The 26,835-nt window shown below is 44.6% G+C and overlaps 1 protein-coding gene across 1 annotated transcript; it reads right to left on the reverse strand.

Annotated features, from left to right (window-relative positions):
- Window positions 1–423: 423 nt before the first annotated feature.
- SBK1 (SH3 domain binding kinase 1) lies at window positions 424–26,835 on the reverse strand. Its single transcript, XM_088448193.1, has 4 exons — window positions 25,853–26,835; window positions 11,520–11,722; window positions 7,478–7,680; window positions 424–7,124 (listed from the first exon to the last, which is right to left on the reverse strand). The coding sequence occupies exons 2-4, from the start codon at window positions 11,713–11,715 to the stop codon at window positions 6,345–6,347; spliced, it is 1,179 nt and encodes a 392-aa protein (XP_088304319.1). The 5' UTR covers window positions 11,716–11,722; window positions 25,853–26,835; the 3' UTR covers window positions 424–6,344.

The raw sequence follows: 26,835 nt of genomic DNA on the forward strand, positions 1-26,835 counted from the left end.
AACTATAATACAGTATTTGGTCTAGGAAAGGCAAATGCCACCAGTGTGAGATAATCTGGAGACGCTAAACATATCCAGTGTATTTACCTGACATGGTCATGGCAACACAACTAGCGTTGGACATAAAGATGGTATCGCCCCTAAGATAAGACTGTGCATGAACTTGTAGTACAGGGATCTTTCTATTTGTACTACAGCGCATATTTCTGAACTACATTTCCCATGATGCCATCTCTGTAGTTATTAAACAGAAGATGTGTAAGACTCAGATGTACTAAAACCTTGGAGAGAGATAAAGTGGAGCGAGAAAGTACCAACCAATCAGCTAACTGTCATTTTCGAACACAGCCTGTAAGGTGACAGTTAGAAGCTGATTGGTTGGTACTTTGGCCCAGATTTATCAATGAATGATATTCTTGTTATCACTTGGTACTAATCTTAAATGGTGCTCCAACCAATCAGCTCCTAACTGTCATTTTTCAAACACACGACAGGAGCTGATTGGTTGGAGCCTCATTTAAGATTAGTAACGAGTGATAACAAGAATATCACTCGTTCATAAATCTGGGCCTTTATCTCTCTCCAAGACTTAGTACATCTCCCCCTCAGTTACATAACTATAGGGCAAGTAGATGCCTTGTGGTTAAGTCCACTTGATGTATATCAATGATCGTGCAATGCAACAGAGACCCAAAGGTCTATGGGCCAGATTCAGAAAGGATCGCAATAGCAATTACGCACGCAGTCTCACTGCCATAGTATGCTAATCCATTGCGATCGCTATGCCATCACAGCGCAATGTAAGGACGCCCCCTTTATCTTACACACATCCGTAATACTTAGCAAGTCTGCAAAACCATCGGTAACATCGCAGCCTCACGCACACTTGCACAAGCTCTGACCTAACTCAGGAATTGCTACCTTCATTGCACACTATGAGTACTCAGGCTGCGTAGGGCATCACAGCGGATAATTTGTGCATGCCCACGCGAAGGCGTTCAAATGCACCGGCACGCCTGTATTTCACCGACCACCCCCCGACACCACCCACAAACTGCACTTCCTGTCAATCACTCTGCGAAAGGTCTGCGTTGTCACGATAGCAGTGGCCGGTTCGCGCACACACGCCATGCATGCGCAGTACGCAACTATCGGCCGATTGCGTGCGTATTAGCCATTGCAATCCTTGCTGAATCAGGCCCTATATTCCAATGCTAGTACCAACTGACCCGTGACAAATCACCTCTACCCTTGTGCCCCAGGTACTAAAATTTGAATGTGACCTAAGGTGGGTACAATAAGCAACATTTCCCAAATACTGGGTGCGGCTGATCTGGGTCTCAGCTACTACAACAGGCCGCTCTCTCACCATCGTCTGTAGTCTCTTGAAATCCTATTTGGAAAATGTTAATATAAGAATATTAAATGCACAATGAAAATGCCTCCCCCAGCATGCTGGGCATTAACAATTGTTAGCGGACGTTTGGTTTTACAGTACTGACTAAACTCTCTAGGGCACAAGTTAAGTATCTTATTTATAATGCATTATATTATTAAGTATTCTTAGGAGAGAACCAAGACAGAGAAATTAAAGACCCAGTGGACAGTGAACTCGGGGTTTGTTAAGAAGACTTATCAGCAGCTTCTTAAGGCAGAATGAAAATACATTTATTTAAGAATGAACAAGAAAACATATTTTGCAAGACATTTATATGGGGAATTCATCTGTACTTGGCAGAGCTTTATTCTTAAAGGGGATCAGTCCACACATTCTGACTTTTTCTGATGATAATTCAAATCTCCCGACAATGTACCCGAAAGTATTTCTTTTTAAATAAAGGATAATTAATGTTTGTATAGGTGGGGTTATATTTTTGAATGCATGCTAGCCTACTCTCCAGAATGTACAGGAGACACTAGAATTTCGTGAGTATACACAGCCCTCCGCCATCATCCATTTCTGCATCAAAGTGGGCGGGGCGTTCTGACGCATTACGCTGTGAACTGCATTACCGTGGCTCCGCCTCCACTGCAAAAATGCCGCAAGTTGTTTAGTATTAAATCTGTTTAATAGAGGTGTGTGGAACAAAAGGCATTGCATTCACAATATAACAATACACATTTACGAATATGCTTTTCTAGCTCTATGCATAATTATATATATATATATTTATATTTAACAGGTCAGCTAAACTGAGGTAACTTTTCTAAGCTAGCCCTAACCTGGATTCAGAAATACTCTACACTGAAGTTAAAAAGTTTATCAGTCGTCACCTTATCTACATTATTGCACTAATATTGTGAACATTGAAGACGTCTAAGGCAAAAAGGGAGTATGCTACTAAATTGTCTAACCACTTGGTTTTGAATATACAGGATCTTACTCAAGAGGAAAACATGAAAAATCAGTACTGTATATAGGCCCTAAAACCAGGGAGAGACAAAAAAAAGGAAAATTGTGCTGTAACTGATTATTTCCAAAGACGTAAACACATTTAAAACTTTAGCTATCTATAAATGATGATCTGGTCTGACCTAGCTCCAGTGTATTGATAGGAGAAGCGAGGACAAAGGTCAGCTGTCTGATTTTTACACTCCTTTTCTGTAATGGGCACTGGTATTCAATGTGGAATTATGGTACTGCTGCTACTGTAGCAACACTAGCCCTTAGCATAGTTTGTATCTACTGAGGTCTTGTTATCAAGTCCCCGAGCTTGGAAAATGCAGTTGTAGAGACTTTCGTATGAGAGCACCTGCTGCTTGTATTGTCATCAAACCGGAAAGCCAGTTTGAATTAGGTGACTGATTTCATTTACGTAAAGTGGCACAGGGAGGATAGGAGGGTGGGTACACAAAGTACCAAAGAGGTGCAGCTAGGCCTTCAGCGTGGTTTGGTCATGCCCCCTCCAATGGTGGCACAGCATCTATAGAGGGGGCCTGGTGATTACAATAGGGCACAGCCACACCCCCATATGATTGGCCATGCCCCCTAAGTACCAGGGTCCGGAATTCCTGACAGCGGCCCCGATTACATATATAAGCAAGGCTGCTCTTTATGATGTGGTCAGTCTGAAGAAGCACTTATCAACCAGCATGGTGTTTTATTAAGTGCTACACATCCTGACATAGTGGTTATAAAAGTTCCAAAGCTGGTGCCACTAGCAATTAAAGCGGACCTATCACTGAAACACCATTTTGTGGGTTGAACCAAGATTTACTAAAATGTAACCAATCCATTCACTAGTGACATCACAGTGACAGTCTGTGCCCCATGCCTCAGTGATGTCACTAGTTCTAAGCTAATTGATAGGCTTGATATAAATTTAGCTTGTACAATGTGCTTCCTGCACTGCGTGTAGGTGAGGATCCACTTTAAATATATGTGGCAGGAATGACCATGAACTAGCATCGGCCTTCCCAGAGGAAACTGAATACCGAAGAAAAGACAGGATTTAATCTTACACAAAATGATGCACCGAGGCGACTTGCCAAACTCATCCATACACTTGCTACATGTGCTCTGCATAGGCCGTTTTTGGGACGGGGAGAGGATTACTGCGAATACACCCACTATAACCATTTCTCTGTAAGAAAGACTGTCAAGGCACATAGCTGCTAACGTGTTAATAATTGCCAGGGGCACTGTTGCTGTGCATATTAATCGAAGCGAGATATTGTCTAGACTCGCATATACTGTATGTACTAAAACCCCCATCAAGATATATTTACCGAACTTGGTTAAAATGTCAATTTTGGGATCCCCAATAAAAAATAAAAAACATACTAACTTTTACTGCCTTGGGATTGCAGACAGATAATGACAAATGCCATCAGTATATAAAAATAGTAGTTATAGTGCTCAGTGGGTTAATCCCGAAAAACAGGGACAAAACATTATAACTCATCAGTGTCCCTGGAAATGAGTGACTGTTAGCAGCTATGAAGGCTTCGTATTGCTATATATTCACATTCAGCAAGAGGGACCACTCTACAGTCCCCAGCGTGTCCTAACCTAGTGTGTGATTAGGCTGGAAGGCCTTTCAACATTTACCATTGTCGAATTTGAGAGCTTGTTGGGGAGGTCATTCCTCATGTATCAGGAATGAATCAAGTACGTTGGACCAGGACATACCAATATAAGTAAGGTCAAAGAGACCAAATCTGGTACTACCAGAACAAGAGGTATGCTTGTAAGGAGCCACTAACATCTTGGTAGGGATGAACATCGGAAGCCGGTGATTAGCATCCATTGATGCTCCCGATCAGATGGAAATATTTTTTCCATTGAATTGTGGGTTTTCGATGGTTGTCAGCCATCGGAATGCAGCTTTCTGTTGCCCATCCAATGGCTGACATGCTTGTATGCAGCTGCGGGCATCAGGAAGTAGTGTCCTCATCTCAGCTTATGTGCGCATACGCGAAGCTCCGAATGCTCCTGCGCATGCGCACATAGTAACCATCGATGGTTATACCATCTAATGTTTTTGATGCGATGGTTTGATGTCAGAAGCCCAGCAACCATTCAATGCCGGTCTTCCGATGTCCATCCCTACATATTGGGGCAGTGAGGGATGGGAAGGGCACCAGTTTAGTTGTCATCTCTGACAGCAAAACAGCTGGGTACACAGCTGAATAAGCCCCTTTATGCATATTTGCCTCATTGGTAAATAAGCAATAAGGAACATGCATTGAAACTGATGCACAGGGAAATGTGCTATAATACATATTAACCAATCAGATGCTTCCATTTTCTAGCCTGCACTAGGAAAATGACAGAATGAGATTTGATTGGTTGCTATAGGTGACAGAATCTGTGCACTGGCAATCCATTTTCAACAATGTCCCCCATTGCATCGAATGCACATTTTCTACAAGTGCCACATACAGAGTTTTTGTTTCATTACATATATGATTAAACATAAAAAAAAACAAAAAACAATTTTCTAAGGATAACAAATTGCTTTTCCATGATCCCCTGAAGGTCGCTCATATTGGACTGTGTCTATGTGAGTATTCCATAGCTACCCAATGCTTATGGCAGGTTATGTGTTTCCATGGAAACTGTCTCAGCCAATAAGTGCCACTTTCACAATTAGTTATATGAGCTGGCAGAACATTAGCCAATCAGACCGCACCTGATATCGTGGTGATGAAATTTCCTATCTCTTGTCCTAAAAATATGTGAACCCATGAGATACAATTTCAGTTACCAAAATAACCATAAAATTGTTTTTGTTTCCATTTGTCCCCACTATTTTCTACCTTTCCAAAGTAACACAACTCCAGATTTAAAGGTGCTCATATTAGATTCTCTCAGGGACGTTAAAGTGTATCTACTGTAGTTAATTTAAAAATAAAATAAAAAAACACACATACCATTCACAATTAAAAAAACAAAAAAAAGAAAAGTTTGATATGTTTTCGGGGAACATAATAGGTACCATATTTAAAATTAGACGGTAGTTTTAAAGGTCCATGAACTAGACTCTTTTATTAAGAGATTACCCTGGTACATCGTCGGCCCTCGAGCCTCCTGGATGTGCTATAAATGAATGCAAGCCCTTATTTGTCTGGAGGGTTGAACAGCAACAAATAAAATGGGATGAGTGAAAAAGATAATGAGCGACCGTTATTAAGACTGGTGCAAAGGTAACTGAATAATTATATAATTAAATAGTGTAACCCACAGCAACCAGTTACGTTATAATTGTCATTTTTGTTTCCTAGAAAATAAAAGCAGACTTCTAATTGGTTGCTGTGAGCTGCACCTCTCTTTGCACAGTTACCTATGCGCTGGTTTGCACATCTCCCACGGTGTTGATTGCCCTGTGTGCCAGTGTATTACAGTGTCCAGCTGGTTAGATAGAGGTCAGTCAGGTGCTGTGGGCCAGGTCTGCTCTTGCCCTCCTGCATGGGTGAGAGTATGTGATTGCACTAATGCTGTATTGTATTGTTTGGTTGTGTAGGAAATCAGAGGGAAAGCTTGCATTTATACTGCCTGCCCTCATCCAGTCTGACACTTCTCTCACAACCCATAAGGTTTCTGGTCCTACAGAGGGAGAAACACCACAAAGTCACTACTCTAGCAATCCTTCTATGCTGTGATCAAAAAGTGTCTTTATCCTCTCCCATTCCATTTAAAATCCATAAAAACATCAGTTCTTCCTTTTATCAAGCCATTCTCACATCAACAATTTGTTTTTGTTTGTTTTTTTTGCTTGTAGGCTGATGACCATTAAATGCTAAGAGGTCAAACCCGTTTTATGTCTTAAGCCAGGAGGTGACCGTTACTGGAGACAATGACATCACTGTCCAATGGAGCACAATCTGAGTGAGTGCCCGTATTACACACATATCTCAATAGCGGTTGCTAGCAGCATTTGAGCTTTGCTCTTGTCCTGCCTCCCTTCTGTCCGGCCAGCGCCAGCAGGTGGCTGTCCAGGTTCTGGCAGAGAGTGTGGGACACGTGGCGAGGAGCCACCCTCAGTAAGTATTGTCCTCTTGAGAGGAGTGGGGTTGTCATGACGCTGGGGCACCTGTGGTATCTTTTCACCTGCCTGCTTGCGGGATCGGTAAGAAGGTCTACGCCTAGCTTCTGAGAGCAAGTCATACTTGATGTAGTAGAAGACCTCCTTAACGGGGCTCCTCTTTTCTGACTCTAAAGCAAGAAGGCGTTGGAACATTCGTAGGGCATTGTCCGAGAAACGGCGCCACTGGGAAGGGAGACCAGGCAGGCGACCCTTCTGCCAGTGCACAAATTCCTCAAAGAAGGCATCTCCTGGTGAGGCGGATTCCCAGGGAAAGTTGCCAGTGAGAACACAGAATATAAGTACTCCAAAAGCCCAGACATCCAAGCTCGTCTCTACCGGAAAGCCTTCTGAACGGCCAGCTTGGCACACTTCTGGTGCCGTGTAAGGTATGGTGCCGCTCACTCGTTTCACACGGCAGCCCACCTTACGAGTCATACCAAAGTCAGCCAGCTTAACCCGCCGACACTCACGGTCAAAGAGAAGGACATTTTCTGGTTTAATGTCACGATGGACCAGGCTCTTGCTGTGCATAAAGTCTAGAGCCAAGCCCAGTTGTTGCACACACCGTTTGACCATGTCTTCCGGTAGACCCACCTAAAAGAAAAAAAAACATTGTCACTGAGAATTCTCAAAGAAATCTTATAATTATCTTCAACTATTGCAAACACACCCACTTAAAGCTGTAGGCTGGAGAAAAACTAACACCCGGCTCAAGATAGAGACCAGAAACGAGCCAATTTTGGATTCAGTAAAACGACTCACGACACATGGACACGTGTAATTAAGCTCAATCTTTTGCTTGCGCACAGGATGGTGTGCACAACAAATACACAGCTCTTATTCAGTATTGTTACTTTTATTCAGAACTCTATTTCCACCCGCATCCAATTATACAACCAGACATAAAGAAGAAGAAATATTATCTGGTGTCCTCAGATCGATCTCACCTGTGGTGGAATAATATCAAAGAGGTCCCCGGCGGGAGCATACTCCTGAGCGAATACATAACATTCCTCCGTTTGGAACAGAACATGAAAAGCTCTTATAATGAAAGGGCTGCAGGACAGAGCGCTGGTCACGCTGAACTCCCGTAAGAAGCTCTTCAGTTTCGTCTTGTTTTTGTTCACAAACTTCAAAGCCATCTTGTTACCTAGAAAGCGAGATCAGAGGTCAAACATGTACCACTTAGGCTGCTGCCTGCTTGCTCTACGCCCATGGATGTTTTATATAATTATTGTAATTCTCTGCGCTGGAGTTTTCAAAAGTCACTGCGTCACTGGATTAAGGCAGCAGCGATGTGGTGAAGGGGCCTGGGCTCCACAGCACTGCATAATGGGTCCTCCTTTGTAGGGGGGGGGGGGTGAGGGCTGATTTCCTAAATGGTTACCCTGGAACAATATAGGCCTGTATTCAATTTGAAGCGTTGAGTCCGGATCCGCGTTTAGTTACCGCCGATGACGTCATTATCGCCTGTTTTGGTTTTACCCCGTATTCAATTTGAAAGACTTTCCGCCTAGGCAGAAAGTCAATGCAATGTAAAGTATCGCCTATGAATACCAGGCGGAAAAAAGTGCAGAATTGGGGATTTGGGGTGCAACGTTTCGGGAACCCCCATGCAGCCTTCAGACAGTCCCCCAAAGGTAATCTGTTTCAAGAAAAAAAAAAACAACTTAAGGACACCCCAAAAATGTACTTGAAAAAGGGGGCGAAAAAAAAAATATTGTGGTACAAAGTTAAAAACTAGCGAACTTGACTCTGACCCCCAAGTATGCCCCAAGTGTTTTTTTAATTGCAGGTGTTTGCGCCAGGTGGATTTTTCACGATTTTTTTCAATTTCACTTTTTTAACTTTAAATATGCTGACCCCCATTTCAAGTACCCCAAATTTGCTGGGATAAGTTATTTTCTGGGAAAAATACTCCTAAATACTATTCTGCATCAGGTATAGAATATAAAACGCTATTTAGCAGCTACTGAGCCCATTTAAAAAAACCAAATACCTTCAGCAAGCCAAATCGGGAGGTACCATAGTGAACCCCCATGTCAGAGCATCATTTGGGGGGGTGACAGGCTGATTTCCCCAAAAATTACAGTACTTTTCGCCTGTTACAGTATCGCCGGGTGCCGTTTACACGTACTTTGAAATCAAATAGGGGGTAAAGCGTGTACGCGCGCGGTACTTTAACGCCTACAAAACAGGCGAAGTCAGCGTTAAGTCCGGGCCACGTTAACTTAACGCGGCTCGGCTCAAATTGAATACGGCTCATAGTGGGATCCCAAACAAAGGGATCCCTACTTTTCATATATAGGGAAGAAGAAGGGCTGATTTTATCTAAATATATTGTCAGAGAGATAAAACAGCTTTTGAGAACAATAGGCTTCTTTTCCTGGAATGTGCTAGTGCCCTGCATTGCCCACGGCACAGTAGACATCACAGCGGTTGGATTGGCTGAGTCCTTTAACTTTTGCGAGTGGGACACAGAGTTACCACTTTTTAGAACTAATATTACAGATGACCTTAACATTTAGGACCCTTGTGCTAATAGGGACATTCGGATTCGATTTGGTACTTGCCAGAATCTTTCAAAATATGAATTGTGAATTCTAAACTGAGAACATCATCTTGCTATTTATTTCAACATATATATGTTTATTTGCAAGTCTTGTGGAAGCTGCCATTTGGGGAATAGATTTTGCTTGGCTTTAACAGTCACCCGCAGTTAGCAGACTGCTTGCTAATACAGGACCATCTTGGGCATTGGCACCAACTGTACTTAAAATAATCTGGTATTACTATTAGGCTGATTATCATATGATTAGAGCCAATCCTCTATTGCCCAGTTTTACTCCAATGTACAATGTGGTACAACAGTGAACGGTCCATACCAATCTGTCCAGTGTCCACCAACACAACAAAACTATTTGTACCATTACTGACAAATAGAAGCAATTGTAATATCAACAGCAACATCTTCCTAACGCAGGCCCTGATTGGACAGAACCACTGTAGTCTTGCAGCAATGTAATGGAATCACCATAGTTTTGCTTGTTAAGAGGTAAAATGCTATGTATATTTCAGCTGTAGTTGCCATAGCCGAGTTATTTCCACCTACGGAGATCCGTATTGTCACTAAGTCCTAATTATTATTATGATGACTATTGGTTGAGAGTGGGGGCTGCAGATGTCTGCATGTGGACTTCTTAATTAATACATTTTGGGATAATACTGATTATATAGAGTAGCTTGTCCATTATTAATGTATGTACAACTCCAACTCCATCCTCTCCCCATTACCATCCCACCTCAGTATGCGTTATTGTGCCACACACTTCACCTCCAAAATAGAGTCCACCTGCTATGACATCTTATCACTTAAGGCCCTACCTCCAAATCCCCTCTCCCCCATATATCAGGATTTCCAACCTTGTCCACTGTCATCTTGGTCCCTATGATCACCTTCGATCTTTCCTCCCCTGGAGCATGCTCCCACATCGCTCATCCGATCAACTTATCTCTCTCTTTTGTGGCACCTTCCCTTCAGTCTTCAAGCATGCCATGGTCTTCCCATTCTAAGAAACCCTCTTCTGACCTCTCGTCTTTTGCTAACTATGTTTCCAACTCTCTTCTCCCCTTTGCCTCCAAGCTCTTCGAGTGGTTAGTGTACAACATCCCCACCTCCTTCTTCTCCTCCCATTTCCTCCTAGACACTCTTTAATCTTGCTTTCGGTCTCTTTATTCCACTACAATTGCCCTCACCAAGGTCACCAATGATCATCTCTTAACCAGTTTCAAAGGTCAGTTCTTTATTCTTTTACTGCTTGACCTCACAGCGGCATTTAACATAGCTGACCACCCCCTTCAGCTCTCTCCTGGTCCACTTCTTACTTGTCACACCTTCTCTGTTTCTACACCCACCTCCACTTCCCCTCTGCTGCCCCTTCCTGACAGGCTCCCCCAAGGTTCTGTTCTTGGCCCCTTTCTCTTCTCCCACTGTGAATCTTACCTCGGCAAGCTTATCAGTTCCTTTGGACTTTGCTGCCACTTCTATGCCGACGATACCCAAATTTACCTCTCATACCTGGACCTCTCTCCCTCTGTCCTCTCCTGTGTCACGTCCTGTCTGTCAGCCATGTCAGCGTGGATGCAACATAGCTTACTGAAACTCAATATTTCTTAAACTGTACTCATCTCACAGGCAAGGCCGCCCCTACTCCCGTCCTCTCCCTCTTTGTTGACAACGTCTCACTCTTCTCCGTTCCTCATTCAATGTCTAGATATCACCCTTGTCTCTGCCCTTTCCTTCTCCCCATACAGTCCCTCTCCTAATCCTGCTGTTTCCACCTCCGCAATATTTCCATAATCAGGCCCTTCCTCATCCTGGATGCTGCTAAAACTGTTATTAATGCCCTCATCATTTCCCCCTTGATTACTGTAATCTGCTTCTCGCTGGCCTTCCTGTCTCCCACCACGCCCCAGTCACTTCACTGGCTCCCTATACTTTTCAGAATTAAATTGGAGGTCCTCTCTCTCACATACAAAGCTCCCAACCTCATCGCTCCTACCTACATTTTCAGCCTCATTTTCTTACATACTCCCTGTCACTCACTTTGCTCTTCCAATTGCCTCCTCACATGCTCAACGATCATTGACACTTCCCATGCTTACATTCATGATTTCTCCCGGGCTGCTCCTAACCTCAGGAATTCCCTCCCTCTATCCATTAGGCTTTCATCCAGCTTCTCAGCCTTCATGTGTGCCCTTAAAACTCACTTTTTTGTTCTAGCTTGCCACCACTCTTCCTAACTCTCCAGTCTGTGCCATCTTCTCTCACCCTATCCCCTACAGACTGTAAGTTGGTATGAGCAGGGCCTCTCTTGTCTTCTCTTCATAATTATGCTAACTGCTCACAGTAATGATATTATCTGTGATATGTACAAGATAAATATGTGCCCATGAATGATCTATTCCTTTACATGCTCCCAATATTACCTGTGCTCTTGTGGGATACCAGCTCCACTCTTCCATATGTTCCCTTTCCCAGTTCCCGAATAAGCTCATAGTGCTTCTGCACCTCACTCCCGGACAGGCTGCGGATCGCCAGCGCCTGCATGTCTTCCGTGATCACAGGTACACCGCAGCAGCCGAGCTTCCGAGACGGTTCCTGATCCACCGATCCGGCACTCATACTCACACTGCAGGAACAGAGAGTGCCTTGTTATATAAAGAACAGGTAGTGAGCACTGCAGTAAATATTATGTATATTACAGTCATATATATGAAACTATAAAGGTCTGAAATTCAGATTTAAATCTCCTATGAATTAAAGTAACACAAAGAAGTTTAGGTGCATATCAGTGCAGATATATCATTTTTTTTCCCAGACAGTGGTTTCCGTGGTCCTTGCAGGCACAGGGACACCTGCTTCTGAAACACTTGGTTCTACTCAAATCAGTGAGGACACCGGGAGTCCTGGAAAAAACTATTGAAAAAGTGCGCGAAAGCAAACTAGCAATAGCATTGTATAGGGCACAGCATACAAAAAGATTTATGTATATTCATTAGATTTTTTTCTTTTTAATGTATTTGGGGGTAATTCAGCTTGGGACGGAATTGCAAAGCTGCACGCAAGCAGCTTTGCAATTCCGTCCTTCTAAATATGCAAATGCAGCATGAGACCTCCTGCTGCATTTGCGATCCCAGCACTGCGACCGAGGTCGCAGGCTGGGATAACGTTGCGATGGTGTACGGCGCTGGGCTGCCGGCCAGCGGAGTAAGCCTCAGTTTACTCAGGCTGCCCGGCTTCTGAGGCCAGGAAACTGCGTCCGTCGACGCAGCCCCTCACCCTGTAACTCCCGGAAAATGAGGACACGCCACCTTTTTCTGGGAACGCCGGCCGCCCCCGCACCACCCCTTAAATGCCTATGCCTGGGCAGAATGCATGACGCATTCAGGATGCCATGCATCCTGCCACCCTTTGCATGCATGCAGGCGTTAGTAACACCGATATGCATGAAGAAATTCACAAAGGGCAGCGCTCTCGGTAAGAGCTGTCCTTGGCGAATGAGGGACTTCCGGGTCTATGACCGCCGCAGGGGGTGATGGGAGGGATCCCATTGGATTCACCTCACAGCACTCTCCCAATAGAAGCCCATAGGCTTCTATAAGGTAAGGCCATCAGGAAATGGCGTTACCCACCGCAACCAAGCCCTGGAGTGCATTGTATTCCAGAGCTTGGTGCATATGAGAAATGCAGTCAAACCCTCATTTTGGGGGTTTGACCACATTTCTCCCTTTGCTGCATCCCGCCCACTGCCAATCAGGCAGTGGCATAGAAGGGGCTGCATGCAATCACACAGGACCTGTTCTGCACATTTGCAGAATGAGTCCTGGGAATCTGCATTCAGCATTGCGTTGAATTAGCCCCTTTGTGCAGGTCTCCAATAGTTCCGATTTTTGCAAGACACTCCAGAAAAAAGGAAGAGATCTGAAAACAATTGGGCATTTATGGGCAAGTCGGGCAGGCTATTTCCCTCTAGGGCTTATGGGGTCTATTTACTAAGCACTGTTAGGAGACAGAGTGAAAAGTGATAAGAAAGTGATAAGGTGCCAGCCAATCAGCTCCCAACTGTCATTTTTCAAACACTGCCTGTGAGATGGCAGTTAGGATTGGCTGGCACCTTATCACTTTTTTATCACTTTTCACTCTATCTCCTAACACTGCTTAGTAAATAGACCCCCTACGTCTTTTAGTCAGAAGCTATATAACAATAACATACCAGTGTGTTTTTGGACCATGTGGAGAAAAACCCGCACATTTGAGCCTGGTGATAACATGACCATCTTATAGGACATGAAGGAGGGCTCACTAATATTGACACTAGCTGAGCAGAGAGATGGGACAGGTTGGCCAGTTGTGTGAGTCACGTGGGTGTGACCAGTGCTGCGTGGGTGTGACCAGTGCTGCGTGGGTGTGGCCAGTGCTGTGTGGGTGTGGCCTGTGCTGTGTGGGTGTGACCAGTGTTGTGTGGGTGTGGCCAGTGCTGTGTGGGTGTGGCCAGTGTTGTGTGGGTGTGGCCAGTGCTGTGTGGGTGTGGCCAACACCATGTGGGCATATGCACTCCCAACACTATCAGCACCAATGTCTCCTTAAATATGTTAAAGTAAAGATATTTACTGAGAAGTTATTGTATCAGTCTCTATATATTGTCTCTTCTGTATATCTGTTATGAGATATGTCACTGTTAACATTAGCACTAACTGTATCTGTGCATCTCCTGTATTTTTTATTATATATTTTCTATTCTGTGCTTCAATAAAGAAATATATATAAAAAAATATATATATATATGTAAAAGTATAAAAACTGGCCGTGAGGTAGATAGAAAAACAATTTTACTGCTTTTGATTTATGGACGACTGTGTGGCCAGCTGGTGGCTGGTAAACATCATGCTGCCATGATGACCATGGGCCTATTTTTATGTGGAGGCCTGGAGCTCAATCCACCTTATTGTTATTCAGGACCTGGCCTGGGTAACTACTCCCCCACCCCCACCCCTCCTCCAGCTCCCCTGCATAAACACTTTTGGAGTGTGGTAGAAAACCAGAGGACCTGGAGGAGACCCACAAAAGCACAGGGAGAATATTCAGACTCCACACAGATAGGTTCCTGGTTGGAATCTAACCCATAATCCCAGTACTTGTGAAGCAGGAATGCTAACCACTGCCCCACTGTGCCGCCCACCAAACCTTAACTGCTGCGGCAAGAAAAAAATGACATAAGAACATCAATCAACTAAGGTAGAACACATCAGCCTAGGAGCCTAGTTCGGCACAACCTCTCTAACACTCAGGGGGAAGCCATCACACACAGCTCCTGACGTTTAGGTGGACCAAGTACCAGCTGTAATAAGTTTTGTAGGAATTTTATTTTTTTTAAATTGTTGAGAGCGAGGATCAGGATTCCTGTTCTCTAATTGTCGGGACATATGCAAATTTTTAGCATTAGATACGCGTTTCCATACTGCGCATGCATACCTGACATACATACATCAGTTTCCCAATTTTTGCATATTTTTGGCTTACACTCGGGGTATATTTACTTCTTTGCAGGTTTTTAGAAGTGGAGTTGTTGCCCATAGCAACCAATCAGATTCTATTTACTATCTTCTAGAAGGTGCTATATAAATGACAAGTAGAATCTGATTGGTTGCTATGGGCAACAACTCCACTGCTAAAAACCCACACTTTAGTAAATATACCCCTCAGAGAGGTAGAACGGGGGCAGGCTGGGATGGCAGCATGAGATTAGGTAAATAGAAAATGTGGAGCTCTATATTCAGCAGGATGAAGTCTGAGTTACTGTTATTCACCAGGTCCTGAGAGCTGTGACAACCAATACATCAGAATGTTAACATGAAATGCTGACATTGAGAATGTCGAAATCTGTGTTATATCCACATTCACATAATATCGACAGGCATAATGTCGAAAGATCATATTAGTGTTGGGGTTAGGCTGCAATTAGGGTTAAGGCTCAAATGCGCTGAAAACGTTATCTAGTCTGTGTCAATTATGCTGCGTGTTGACATAACGTCCATTTCGACGTTCTGAATTTCGACACTCTGGTGTCGATATTCTGAATGACGGCATTTTGTACCACGTCCATTTTTATCGCTGTGATAAGTGGCAATGGAAAATCCCATTCTTGTTGGCATGGGTTTGGTAATGAAGAATAGGCCCCTTTATGTTGCACTAACATTGGTTAAAAAATGTAATTTGGTAAAAATAGAGATAGTGGATTGTGATGAATCCGCTGGATAACACAAGCCCCTCCGCGGCCTTTTAAAGTTGCTGAATGACATAGATTTTCATGTAGCAGCCTCCGGGGGCATCCTAGTGACATCTTCTACCTAGGCGCTAACACAGGTTTTACGTTTTGGATTTTGATATCCAAATAATGGCCATGAGCTGAGTTAAGCTACTCTATTCTTTTTTTACACAACACCTTCCCATCTGTTATGGAAATATGATGTTATTTTCACATTTTGGCCGTAACAAATAAGAATAGAAATTTAATGAACACTAAATTATAAAATTAACATGTAAAAGTCGTGGAAAATTCTGTTTCTTTTCTCTAATATCAATTAGGAATCTTTCTCTGATGTCTGTCAGTTATTACCAATTACCTATCTCTGTGAATTACACCGTTATGTTGGCCATGTAAATGCTGCTTGGTGGTCCAGCTGAATGAAAGATCAGTGCATTGGCCAAACACCCAGATATGACTTTTGTGCAGTTGATACTTTTCATAGTCAGGGGCCTATTCATTAAACATAAAAATTCTCTGGAGATAATTAGCTTTAGAACTCTCATGGAGTTCTAGCTAATTACAGGAGGAAGTCATCATTCCACCTCTCCATAAGTATCTATTCCGAAAAGCTGTCATTTTTGCGATGACAGCTTTTCGGTAAATAGATACTTTTCCCTCTCTACACTACCTTATCGCGTCTGGAAACAGTGCTGCGCATGCGCTGTTACATCTGTAAAACCAGCGCATGCGCAGCACTGCCTACAGATGCGTTAAGTTTCGTATCCCCCCCCACCCCCCCCCCCCCCGCTCACCTTCCCCCCCCCCGACTTACCTGTCCGCGCAGCAGCCTCCGGCTCCGTCCTGCTGGTCTGTCATGTGGTTTCCCAGCAGACCACATGACAGATTAGAAAAAAATATATATATTTTTTTCTTTTTCGAAACTTTCTTGTGCTCTGCTGGGGAGCACACATGACAGACCAGCCTCCGGAGCCTGAGGACGGAGCAGAGCGCCGGAGGGACTCGTCGGGGGACCTGCACACGCGGATACAGGTAAGTGATTCTGCTATTCGCCACCTCACAGTGGCGAATAGTAACTGCATCAAATTCCGAAAATTTATAATTTTCGGAATTTGATGAATACCATAATTTCCACATCCCCATACTAATGTACTAATGTATGGGGAGTGTGGAAGTTAACGCAGGGGAACATGGCAAGGAGATATCTGTGATATCTCCTGTGTTAAGTCTGTTCATGAATACCAAAATAACGTTATTTAAGGAAAATGTCCTTAAAAACGTTATTTTAGTGTTGATGAATAGGCCCCTCAGTCCGAAGCAGTCGCCAATTTAATTGATTTACTGGCCGTTGTGACCAATAGTTCTAATTAGTTATTATTCATGATCATTGGATGTTCCGGCCGCTGCAGTTGCGATTTTTTGCGGAATTGCAGCAACGGTAATACGCAAATGCTAGTTTCAGCCTCCCCCTTGTGTATTAGTGTGCGTCAGACAGTGTAATGCCCTTAGACGCCCACTTTCAATGCCCGTGGACAGTGCAAAGCCGCAGGTGTTTCCAAACACTCCACCATCAGCGCACCATTGCGTCCGTCATCGACGCTTGCACCAGCCTACGACGGGCGCAGTGTCTCCTTCTCAACTCCGGCTAAACATGGCCTCTATGGCGGCTCAGCGATTGTGTTCTCTAACACACCCATTACATTCCCATAACGCGCCTTTTTTTGCCCACACTTCAGGCCACCTTCCAGACACCCTGGAAATCTATGGCTTTGCCTTGCCAGTTCTAATGCCAGCGCCTATGTACGCAATAGCGGACTCCACGCTCAGTTAGGAGAACGCATGTGCCATAGGGGGTTTCAGGACTTTTCGCGATACGCAATGGCAATCGTTCAACTGTGCAAACATAGGTATTTCTGATTTAGGCCCTTTGACTTAGCCGTGCTAAGATTTGCACACAATTAGGCCTAGATTGGAACCAACAAACTCCTCCTGTAAATATATAAAAATACACCCTTTATTATCTTTGGATATTGCTTTAGGGATTAATTTATCATTAATGACTCAATGGTTTATTTGTTATCGCTGTGATGGGGAACGCATTATAGCTGCAATTTGGCAATCCGGGCACCTCTGGGAGCTCTGGCAAAACCTCAATGCCATGCGGAGATTTTCTCCTCCTCACCGCCTCACCGCCAACCTAATGCTGCCTGCAAGGAGTCCCTGTAGCATGCGCCACACATGCGCGTTGAGCTCTCACCCGGAGGTATCTTGCAAAGCCACTCTGGCTTCTCTGGTGCCCTATTGACGGGGACTAGCTGGGTAACGGCAGCCTTTCATTGATCGTGTTTGGTGCAGAGCCATTGTCACTCTGCAAAATGACTTGATTTCTGCGTCACCATTAAGATAGTAGAGATTGGGGTCCCTATTTATTAAGGACTGTAAAGCCATAAATTATGGCACAGTTAAGTAACATTGCTATTTATTAAAAAAAACAACTATAATGTTAGAGATATAACAGATATCTTTAACACTTACTAAACTTATACTGACTTCCGTTGTTCCTATAGTTCTCTATCAGATTCAGAACAGCAATATGGGGCTATTCTGTTGCTATCTGTGTATTATTGGCGGTATAATGCAGAGTTTACTAGCAACACCAGCGCTGTACAGATACACTAGACAGCCCAGGCATTTAACCAGGTGTCAGTCTTATTAACGTATAGTAGAAGGTGCTTGTACAGCCGTACTCGCAGTTATACACTTAGCATTCGGGATGAAGTGAAGCTTGAGTGGAACATAGAGAGCACCAGCCCGTGATTTATAAAGGTAGGGGTACAGGTATATGCAGGATATGTAGACCATGTACCGGATAATTGGGGAGATGTATCAAGCAGTGAAAAGATTGGAGGAGTGAACCAGTGGAGAGGTTCGCCATAGCAACCAATCAGCCTCTACCTATCATTTTATAGAATGTACTTGATAATGCTACCTCAAAGCTGATTAGTTGCTATGGGCAACTTCTCCACCGGCCCACTCACTGCTAGACAAATCAGCCACAATGTGACAGAGTCTCTGGAGCTATGTGGAACGCCTCCGTGTTCCACTGCGGAGCTCACAGCGACAAGTTGGCGGCGCACATGAGCAGTAGACCAAACGGCGGCCATCTTGGTAAAGGAGAATGCTTCAAGTAAGGAGCATTCATGAAGGTAGGGCTCTCCATATTTCAACATTTTTAACAAGCTCCGAAAAGCTTAGCTTTTCTGAACATTTCTGAGTTAGCTAACTGCATCTTCATATGGGATTAGATGGCATCTTCTTAATTTGAAGACCTCCCCAGTAGGATGGAGATCCTTCCTGTCAGGTTAAGTGCCTGCATAAGAAGAAGACATGGGCACCTGTGGCAAGGACGTTATAATGCTCAGTGGACCACACCACCCATTCCACCCTCTTAAAAGGCCAATCTGAACGTCGCGCACACCGTGGCGTGTGCCCTCGCCACCAGTTCATTACTGCTCTCTGTTATGCAGAGTAGCAGTAATCTGCCCACAATGATGTAAGCCTTCAGCTTCGTCCAGTTCTCTGCACACCAAGGCATACCTCTAGTTTGCAGATGTATATTACGTGAGCGGAAATGAGGTGTGCACCTGGATATGCGCTGGGGTAAACAACTAAGCACATCAGCGCAAAAACATGCACCATCACCTAGGGCACTTTGTCCTAGGTATTTGGGGCACTTCGGATATTAAATCCCCCTGCACAGTTATAGTGATGAAATACAATCCCCATGGTAAACATCTCTCAGTATAATGTAATAATGAAACAGCTACAATTTATAAAATCAACACTGATGTGAAGATCTGGCGTTGGGTCCTTGCTCCTGCCCTAACACACTTGACCGCTTCCAATCTCTGCAGTGCCATGACAACCAGCATATTTGACAGTTCACTACTGTTCCTTGCTATGGGATTGATCCGTCAAATGTACTAGTTGACAAGGCAGAAAAGAGCAAGGAGACTGTCAAACATGTAGGTTAAGAGAGAGACACTGGGTTGTCACTCTGGATTTTGTAATTGTAGTGATGATGTGTAAGTAATATATGTGTATGTACGTATATATATATACAGGGCTGTAACTAGGGGTTTGCGAGTGGTGGTATCACACTATAAGCACTGTCGCTGCCCACGGCCCCTGTATCTGGCTAGTATGGTGCTTGGAATGACCGAGCCCGCACCCTGCAGCCAGTACAGCCGCTAGAAGCATCCTAAGTACTCTCTGGGCGGTGCAGTGCTTTCCCGGTGCTGGTGGTCCTACCCTCACGTCCTCATCGGCGCGACTTAATGATGGCATGCGCTCAGGAAGTGATTGCTGGCGGCATAAGGCGCACTGCCGCCCTGTTACAGGGCTGTATACATACACAGGGTTGGATTGGCCCACAGGGGTACAGGGGAATTCCCCGGTGGGCCTCAATGCCTGTGGGCCCACCCTCCTCATCTAGGTGTTAGGTTCCAGACCTAAAATGATACATTGTTACTCTATTGGATTGTCAGTTACCTGGTGGAGTACTACCACTGATCAACATGGGTGCTTGGTTCCTCTCTATAAAAACTACACCAGGATTTGCCTATTGGTTATCCAAGTGTCTGTGGTGGCTGGCCACACCCCTTAAGCATGGGCCCTTATCACTGCATTCCCCCGGTGGGCCCTTCATGCTCCAGTCTGACAATGTACATACATGATGTAACATAACACAAAGGTTGGAATCATTTTATTTTTCCTTTTGTCAGCATTGTTTGAAAAATGGGTCAATTAAAGGATGATGAGCTCCCCGAGGGGTGCCTCCTCTATATCTTCCACCACTATAATAATTATTTGTCCCCACAGTTTGACAGCATAAAAGTTAGACAGGTACCTAATATGCTAAATTCAACAGAGTCTTCTCATAAAAACCAGCCCTCTAATAGGCCGTGTGTCAGAATATCACCGTCTTCCTTCATCACAGACTTAACCAATGAGGGACATTTATCAGACCTTCTAAAGAGGACTAGTAGAGGTGTTACCCATAGGAACCAATCAGCTTCTCCCTATCATTTTATAGAATGTTCTAGATAAATTATAGCTATTATCTGATTGGTTGCTCCACTTATCCTCTAAAGAGGGTTTGATAAACCTCCCCCGATTGATGACTGAAGGCTGACGAGCATAAAAGCATGTCAACCATTTGTTTAGAAGCCAACTTTCTACTTCCATGCACTTCACTCTCCCCATGGCCTTGATGCAACCCCAGTTCAAGCCTAGTCACCCACTGCATCGATCGTGGCAGCTGGGATGGGTGGGACAAGTGCTGGAGGGATTGAGGGCCTGATTTAGACCCGCTCTGAGCGCTATGCGCTTGCAAGCGGGTCGATGGTGGCCCAGTGCGCATGCGCACGATGGAGCCGGCTCGGTCATGCGCATGTGCGAGACCCGGATAGCGACGGGCAATCCGTTGCTCCGGGTCTCGTACCAAAGGGGGCGTGCTGTCGATGTCGAGTGACAGCACGCCCCCTTTGGTGGGCGGGCCGGGGGAGTGGCTGCCCAAACAAAGGCGTTCCCATGTGAACGCCTCCGTTTGGGGGCGGCCCCACTGACATCACTAGTGATGTCAGTGGGAGAGATTTCGGCTCTGTCAGAGCCGAAATCTCTCTGGGGCTTGCGGCAATGAGACCCTACCACGAGGGTCTCGTCGCAAGCCCGATGGTCGCGATGGTCTTGACCATCGCGACCATCTTCCTGGCCGCTCGCTATAGCTGTCGGTGGTCACCCACAGCTATGCGAGCAGCCAGGAGGCCGCTCTAAAAAACAAGAAGGCCGGCCTTGATTTAGAGCAAGCGCTCTGTCAGAGCGTCCGGCTCTGAATCAGGGCCTGAGTTCAGTATAAACTAGTAATACATGTTTATTACATATTGACATATGTTGCTCCTTAAATGACCCTCCTCTTCTTATTATTGCTATCCACACTAACGTATCTGGACTTGGCACGACTTTCATTCGTGTATGGAACACTCCAGTTATGGAGCCACAGGTTATTTGGGAAGGGATTTGTTTTTGTGAATTTAGTTGAATTACCGTTGGTAGGAGGGTTGTGTAGAGCTTGGCTTTCAGCATTAAAAAAAAAGCCTTACACTACTAATACAGGTTCATATTAATCCATAAGTACACGTATGATGAGATGACAGTGCACTCAATGCATAATGGTGTGCTAAATGACTGAAATGATATAACATATACGTAAAAGTTATACAGGTTGAGTCTCCCATATCCAAATATTCCCGAAATACGGAATTATTTTGGCATGACTGAGATAATGAAACCTTTGATTTTTGATAGTTCAATGTACACAAACTTTGTCTAAGGCACAAATTATTAAAAATATTGTATAAAATTACCTTCAGGCTGTGGCCCTGATTCAGACCCGCTCGCTGCCAGAGGCAGCTCGCAGTTCTGAAGGGCGTTTTTTTTTTGTCCAGCCTTCTGGCCACTCGCTAAGATGTGGGTGACCACCCACAGCTTTTGCGAGCGGCCAGGTGATGGTCGCGACCATCGGGCTTGCGACGAGACCCTTGTGGTAGGGTCTCGTCTGCCTCAAGCCCAACTGTCTAATAGACCCGGAAGCTCACTACTGACTTCACTCGTAATGTCAGTAGGGCCGCCCCCAAATGGCAGGCGTTCCTTTGGGAACGCCTCCGTTTGGCAAGCCACCCCCTCGACCCGCCTACAAAACAGGGCGAGCTGTCGATCAACATCGACAGCCGCCCCGTTTGTAGCGAGCCCCGGAGCGAGCGAGAAATTCACTCGCTCCGGGGCTCGCTACAAACGGGGCGGCTGTCGATGTTGACACCGCATGTGCGCACTGCCCGGCCATCGACCCGCCTGCGAGCGCTATGCTCTTGCGAGCGGGTCTGAATCAGGCCCTGTGTGTATAATGTGTATATGAAACAAATGAATTTAATTTCTGTACACAAACTTTGCTTGAGCCACAAAATTATTGAAAATATTGTATAAAATGACCTGCAGGATGTGTGTATAAGGTGTATATAATACATAAGTGCATTCTGTGTGTATATTTGGTTCCCATTCCCAAGATATTTCATGATGGTATGCAAATATTCCAAAATACTGGAATATTCCATTATCCAAAATACCCCTGGTCCCAAGCATTTTGGATATGGGAGACTCAACCTGTAATGCATTTTGCACTAAGGCTGCACTGGTAAATCTCCTCCAGTGTGTCCCGCAGACGTACAATCTCGGTCACTGTGTCACTGCATTGAGGATGAGCAGTGCAGACAGCTCTCTATGTAGTGGCGTGTGGGGACTGGGGAGTTAATGTACAATTGGTCTCCGGTGTCTCTTTGATATACAGATTCTGAGTACAGTCAGTCCTCTTTTCCACCCTGCAGGTCTGGAAGGCTGGGAAATGGGAGCATATTACATTTCTTCCCTGGGCCTCATTGTCTGTAAGGTGTCAGGTTCCTGAACCTCATATACCTGAACAGATATTTCATATATCACATAACAGCGAGATTAACCCTACAAATACAGGTACACAAAACTGCATGCAATGGGTAAGAAAACAGCAGTGACACAAAGATCACATTAATTATTGTACATAGCCTACTGCTATACTGTTTCACATTAAACACCTTCCCCCATTCCGGAAAAAAAAAATGTTGAGTATGGTTACAAAAAAACTGCTTTATTTGCACATAAAACACAAATCCATAGCTTCCAATTAAGAGTGAGTGCACAAATGCAATGTATGTACAGTATACACAGAAACAGCTGTATATACACAATACAAATAGCGGTGTCACAACAACAAAAAAACCAACAACTATACAGCCGCTTGGTATTTGGGTATAATTGCTACAATACAAGTGTCTGTACACACCAAATAATCCCTGTATATGACACAAAGGATGTACCTGGAAAATGGACACAAAAGCTCATAGCATAAAGCTACAGCGGAGGGTATGGATGCAATGTCAGGATCGGAACAATAGACTGAAATGATATTGTGATATGTGTACACAGCAGTCTGCGAATATACTGTCAGCTATTCACACATGGCAGAATATCAGCTGTCACCGTCGTACGCACAGGAGACAAGATCACATCAAGGTAACCTAGCATACACTAACTATAGGTAACTAATATATGCAGTTTATGAATGCACACCATCATTTAGTCCATCACACCGCCTTCCAATATCATTCAGATGCGGCTGTACGTGGAAGGAAACCTAATATTTAATGTATGTGTGTTTAAAGAAATAAGCATCTAATACACACATACTCAGTAATATGCTGGCATTAATAAAGCATTAATAGTTGTATGAAAATGCTTTGCAAATATATAAATACTGATTTGCCAGGTGACTTGTTTTGTCTGTCCTGGCAATTGTTCCCTTTGCATGTACATTTTGCATAATAATATTGCATACACTGACCATGCAATGATCAGGCAGTGTATAACCAGGTACTTACTCAGTGAGATCTCAGTGTACACAGCTATGTCTGCACACAAAGCATTTGGCTGTGGATTTTTCAGGCGTCCCCCAAGAGCCCCTGAGCCTAGAGCCACACCTCAGAGAGCACACCCAGCCTCAGACAGCCCCAAGAGCCACCATTGCACACCTGTACAGGCAGCACACAGAACTGACGCCTTCCCAGGGGGGGAACTTTCTAGTGACAGATGCATAAACCTCTTAGTATACAATTACACCTGAGGTATAAAGCTGCAATGTCTGTAAACTTCGCCCAGGCCTTTGTCATTATTTCAGGTACCCCCATTGTCTATACCTGGGCTTGCTTCTGTGTGAAAAGTAACACTTACTTATACGGCAGCCTAGTATGCGAATAATAGTAATAATAATATTGATAGCCTCAGTTGCTATTAAAGTTGCAATCTGAATGAATAAATGCTGTAATTAGCATGAAGCCTGGCAATTGTCAACATACATACAGTATGCCAAAGTTTAAACATTATGTATAGCTTTAACATATCCAGCTACCTATATATGTTCGTTATTATAAACGAGATTAGTATTTGAACCATATTTACCTACAATTGTGTTACGTTTTTCTATTAAATCAACACATGTAGCCATTAGCTTTTTTTTTTTTCTTTTTTTCCAGAGACAAAGAAATATGTTAGGCCTGCAAGACATTTTTCAAAATGGCTGACAGATAGTATCGCGTGTATCCCTGACAACGTCCACATCCACCTTCCTGAGGTAAAAAGGTGCACTGGCAAAATCATTCTGATAGCCAAACTATAAGTGTGTGGGCTCATAAATATTATAATGAGGCCATTGCCATCCAAGTTTATTGTGGGCATGGAGCATGTCCAAAATAGTCATACATGTACATTCAGAGAAGCAAGCATACACGTACCCAGTTATCTGGGCACACAGGCGTGCAGAGAGGGGTGAATTGTGTTATTATTAGAGGAAAAGCAGATTTTCTATCTAAGCAGCATTGCGGTCCAGTGATTCACACAAAGCTGCACAGTGTGCCTGCCTCACATACAATAAATACACAATGCTGCAGGGTTAGCTCGATTCATGCCCACAGTTCTGCCCTGTGGTAGGAGCCATTCATAGTGCCTCATACTGTAAGTGTCAGACATATAAACACGTAATTCCCCTGCATAACATTACTCTATAGGAGGGACACTTCAGACTGACCAGCGGCGAGCTAAGTACACAACTATACACAGATTTTCCAGGATACACCAACTGGGCTTCAATGCTGTATGTCATGCCTATTAGCGCATGGCAATAATCATAAATAATACAAGGCCAGAAGGAGCCTGATGAGCAATGCTTTGCCAATATTGTGTGATGGGAAGAAGTTGTTGGGGTGTCAAACCCTTTTTTTTGGTGCAGAAAAGTCTAATATGCAGTGATGTCATGATCTCTGTGTGACTGACAGGGCAAGGGACACTTAACATTGATGTTTGCATGGTTATTGTAATGGTCTCATATAGCAGGCACTGGCTACTGAAGTAATGGTCTGCAGGCCTCCGACAGCGGACGTGGCTCAAAGGAGATTTGCCAGAGAGAGCGACGGTCTGCAGTTGCTGGGTAGAAAAGTGTTAATGAAGTGATGCTCCATCAGACTAGATAGAAAATAGGTGATTGCACTGACTTTGGGTCTCATGCATGTGAGGGGTTACTTAGGAGTAAAGAGCTGACTGTATTTCACATAAAGGCACAGAAAAATTCATTCATTCATTTTTATAAACATGAACAAAAGGAAGGGGTTAACCTAATATTTTCGATTAAGCTAGTTTTTAGCTTCCAATGTATTCTTCTGCTATGATTAGGGCTGCTAGTGGGGAGTTTTTGGGGGGGCGCCCTCTCCTGAAACCCATATTAGTAAGAGTTAATATTGGCCTGGCATTGAAGCTGTTAATGGTGTGCTGCTAATGTACAGAGATTAGGCTCCTTACCGGTAAGTAGTAGTGATCAGATCCTGGATGAGATCCCTCTTTCCTCTTCTCGCATGTCCGACTGTCCTGGAAAGTCCTCTGCACCCGAATGCTGGATCCACTCACACATCAGACAAGTGCACCCGAGAAGAGCTTTACCTCTCCTAGCCTGGGCCTCCCCTCCTGTCCTAACCTGTCCTCTGGCTGAGTGTACAGTGCAGCAAACCTGCGCTGCCCAGGATCCCTGTAATATAGCAACCCAGTCTTCCTTCTCACTGTCCTCTCCTGTCTTCTACCTGCACTGTCAGTGCTCACCATCTATCCCTCTGTCCTATTGTATTCTCCGTCTCCAGGGTCTGCAGTCTCTATCCCTTCTGCTATCCTTTCCCTTCCCTGGGTCTGCAGTCTCTGTTCCTTCTGCTATTCTCTCCCTGCCCTGGGTCTGCAGTCCTTGTCTCCTTCCCTTCTGCTATTCTCTCCCTGCCCTGGGTCTGCAGTCCTTGTCTCCTTCCCTTCTGCTATTCTCTCCCTACCCCTGGGTCTGCAGTCCTTGTCTCCTTCCCTTCTGCTATTCTCTCCCTGCCCTGGGTCTGCAGTCCTTGTCTCCTTCCCTTCTGCTATTCTCTCCCTGCCCTGGGTCTGCAGTCCTTGTCTCCTTCCCTTCTGCTATTCTCTCCCTGCCCTGGGTCTGCAGTCCTTGTCTCCTTCCCTTCTGCTATTCTCTCCCTGCCCTGGGTCTGCAGTCCTTGTCTCCTTCCCTTCTGCTATTCTCTCCCTACCCCTGGGTCTGCAGTTCCTGTCTCTTCTGCTATTCTCTCCCTCCCTGGGTCCGCAGTCCCTGTCTCTGTCCCTTCTGCTATTCTGTCCCTTCCCTTGGTCTGTAATCTCCGTCCTTACTGCTATTCTATCTCAGCCACTTGTCTGTCCTTTGTCATTCGTTCCCCGTCTGTATGTCTTATCTCCCAGTCTATGCTTCTTTCTGTTTCATCCCTCTTATTCTTCCT

The sequence above is a fragment of the Taudactylus pleione genome, unplaced genomic scaffold (genome assembly GCF_031769625.1).
Source record: "Taudactylus pleione unplaced genomic scaffold, aTauple2 ptg000451l, whole genome shotgun sequence".
In the NCBI taxonomy this organism is placed as follows: domain Eukaryota; kingdom Metazoa; phylum Chordata; class Amphibia; order Anura; family Myobatrachidae; genus Taudactylus; species Taudactylus pleione.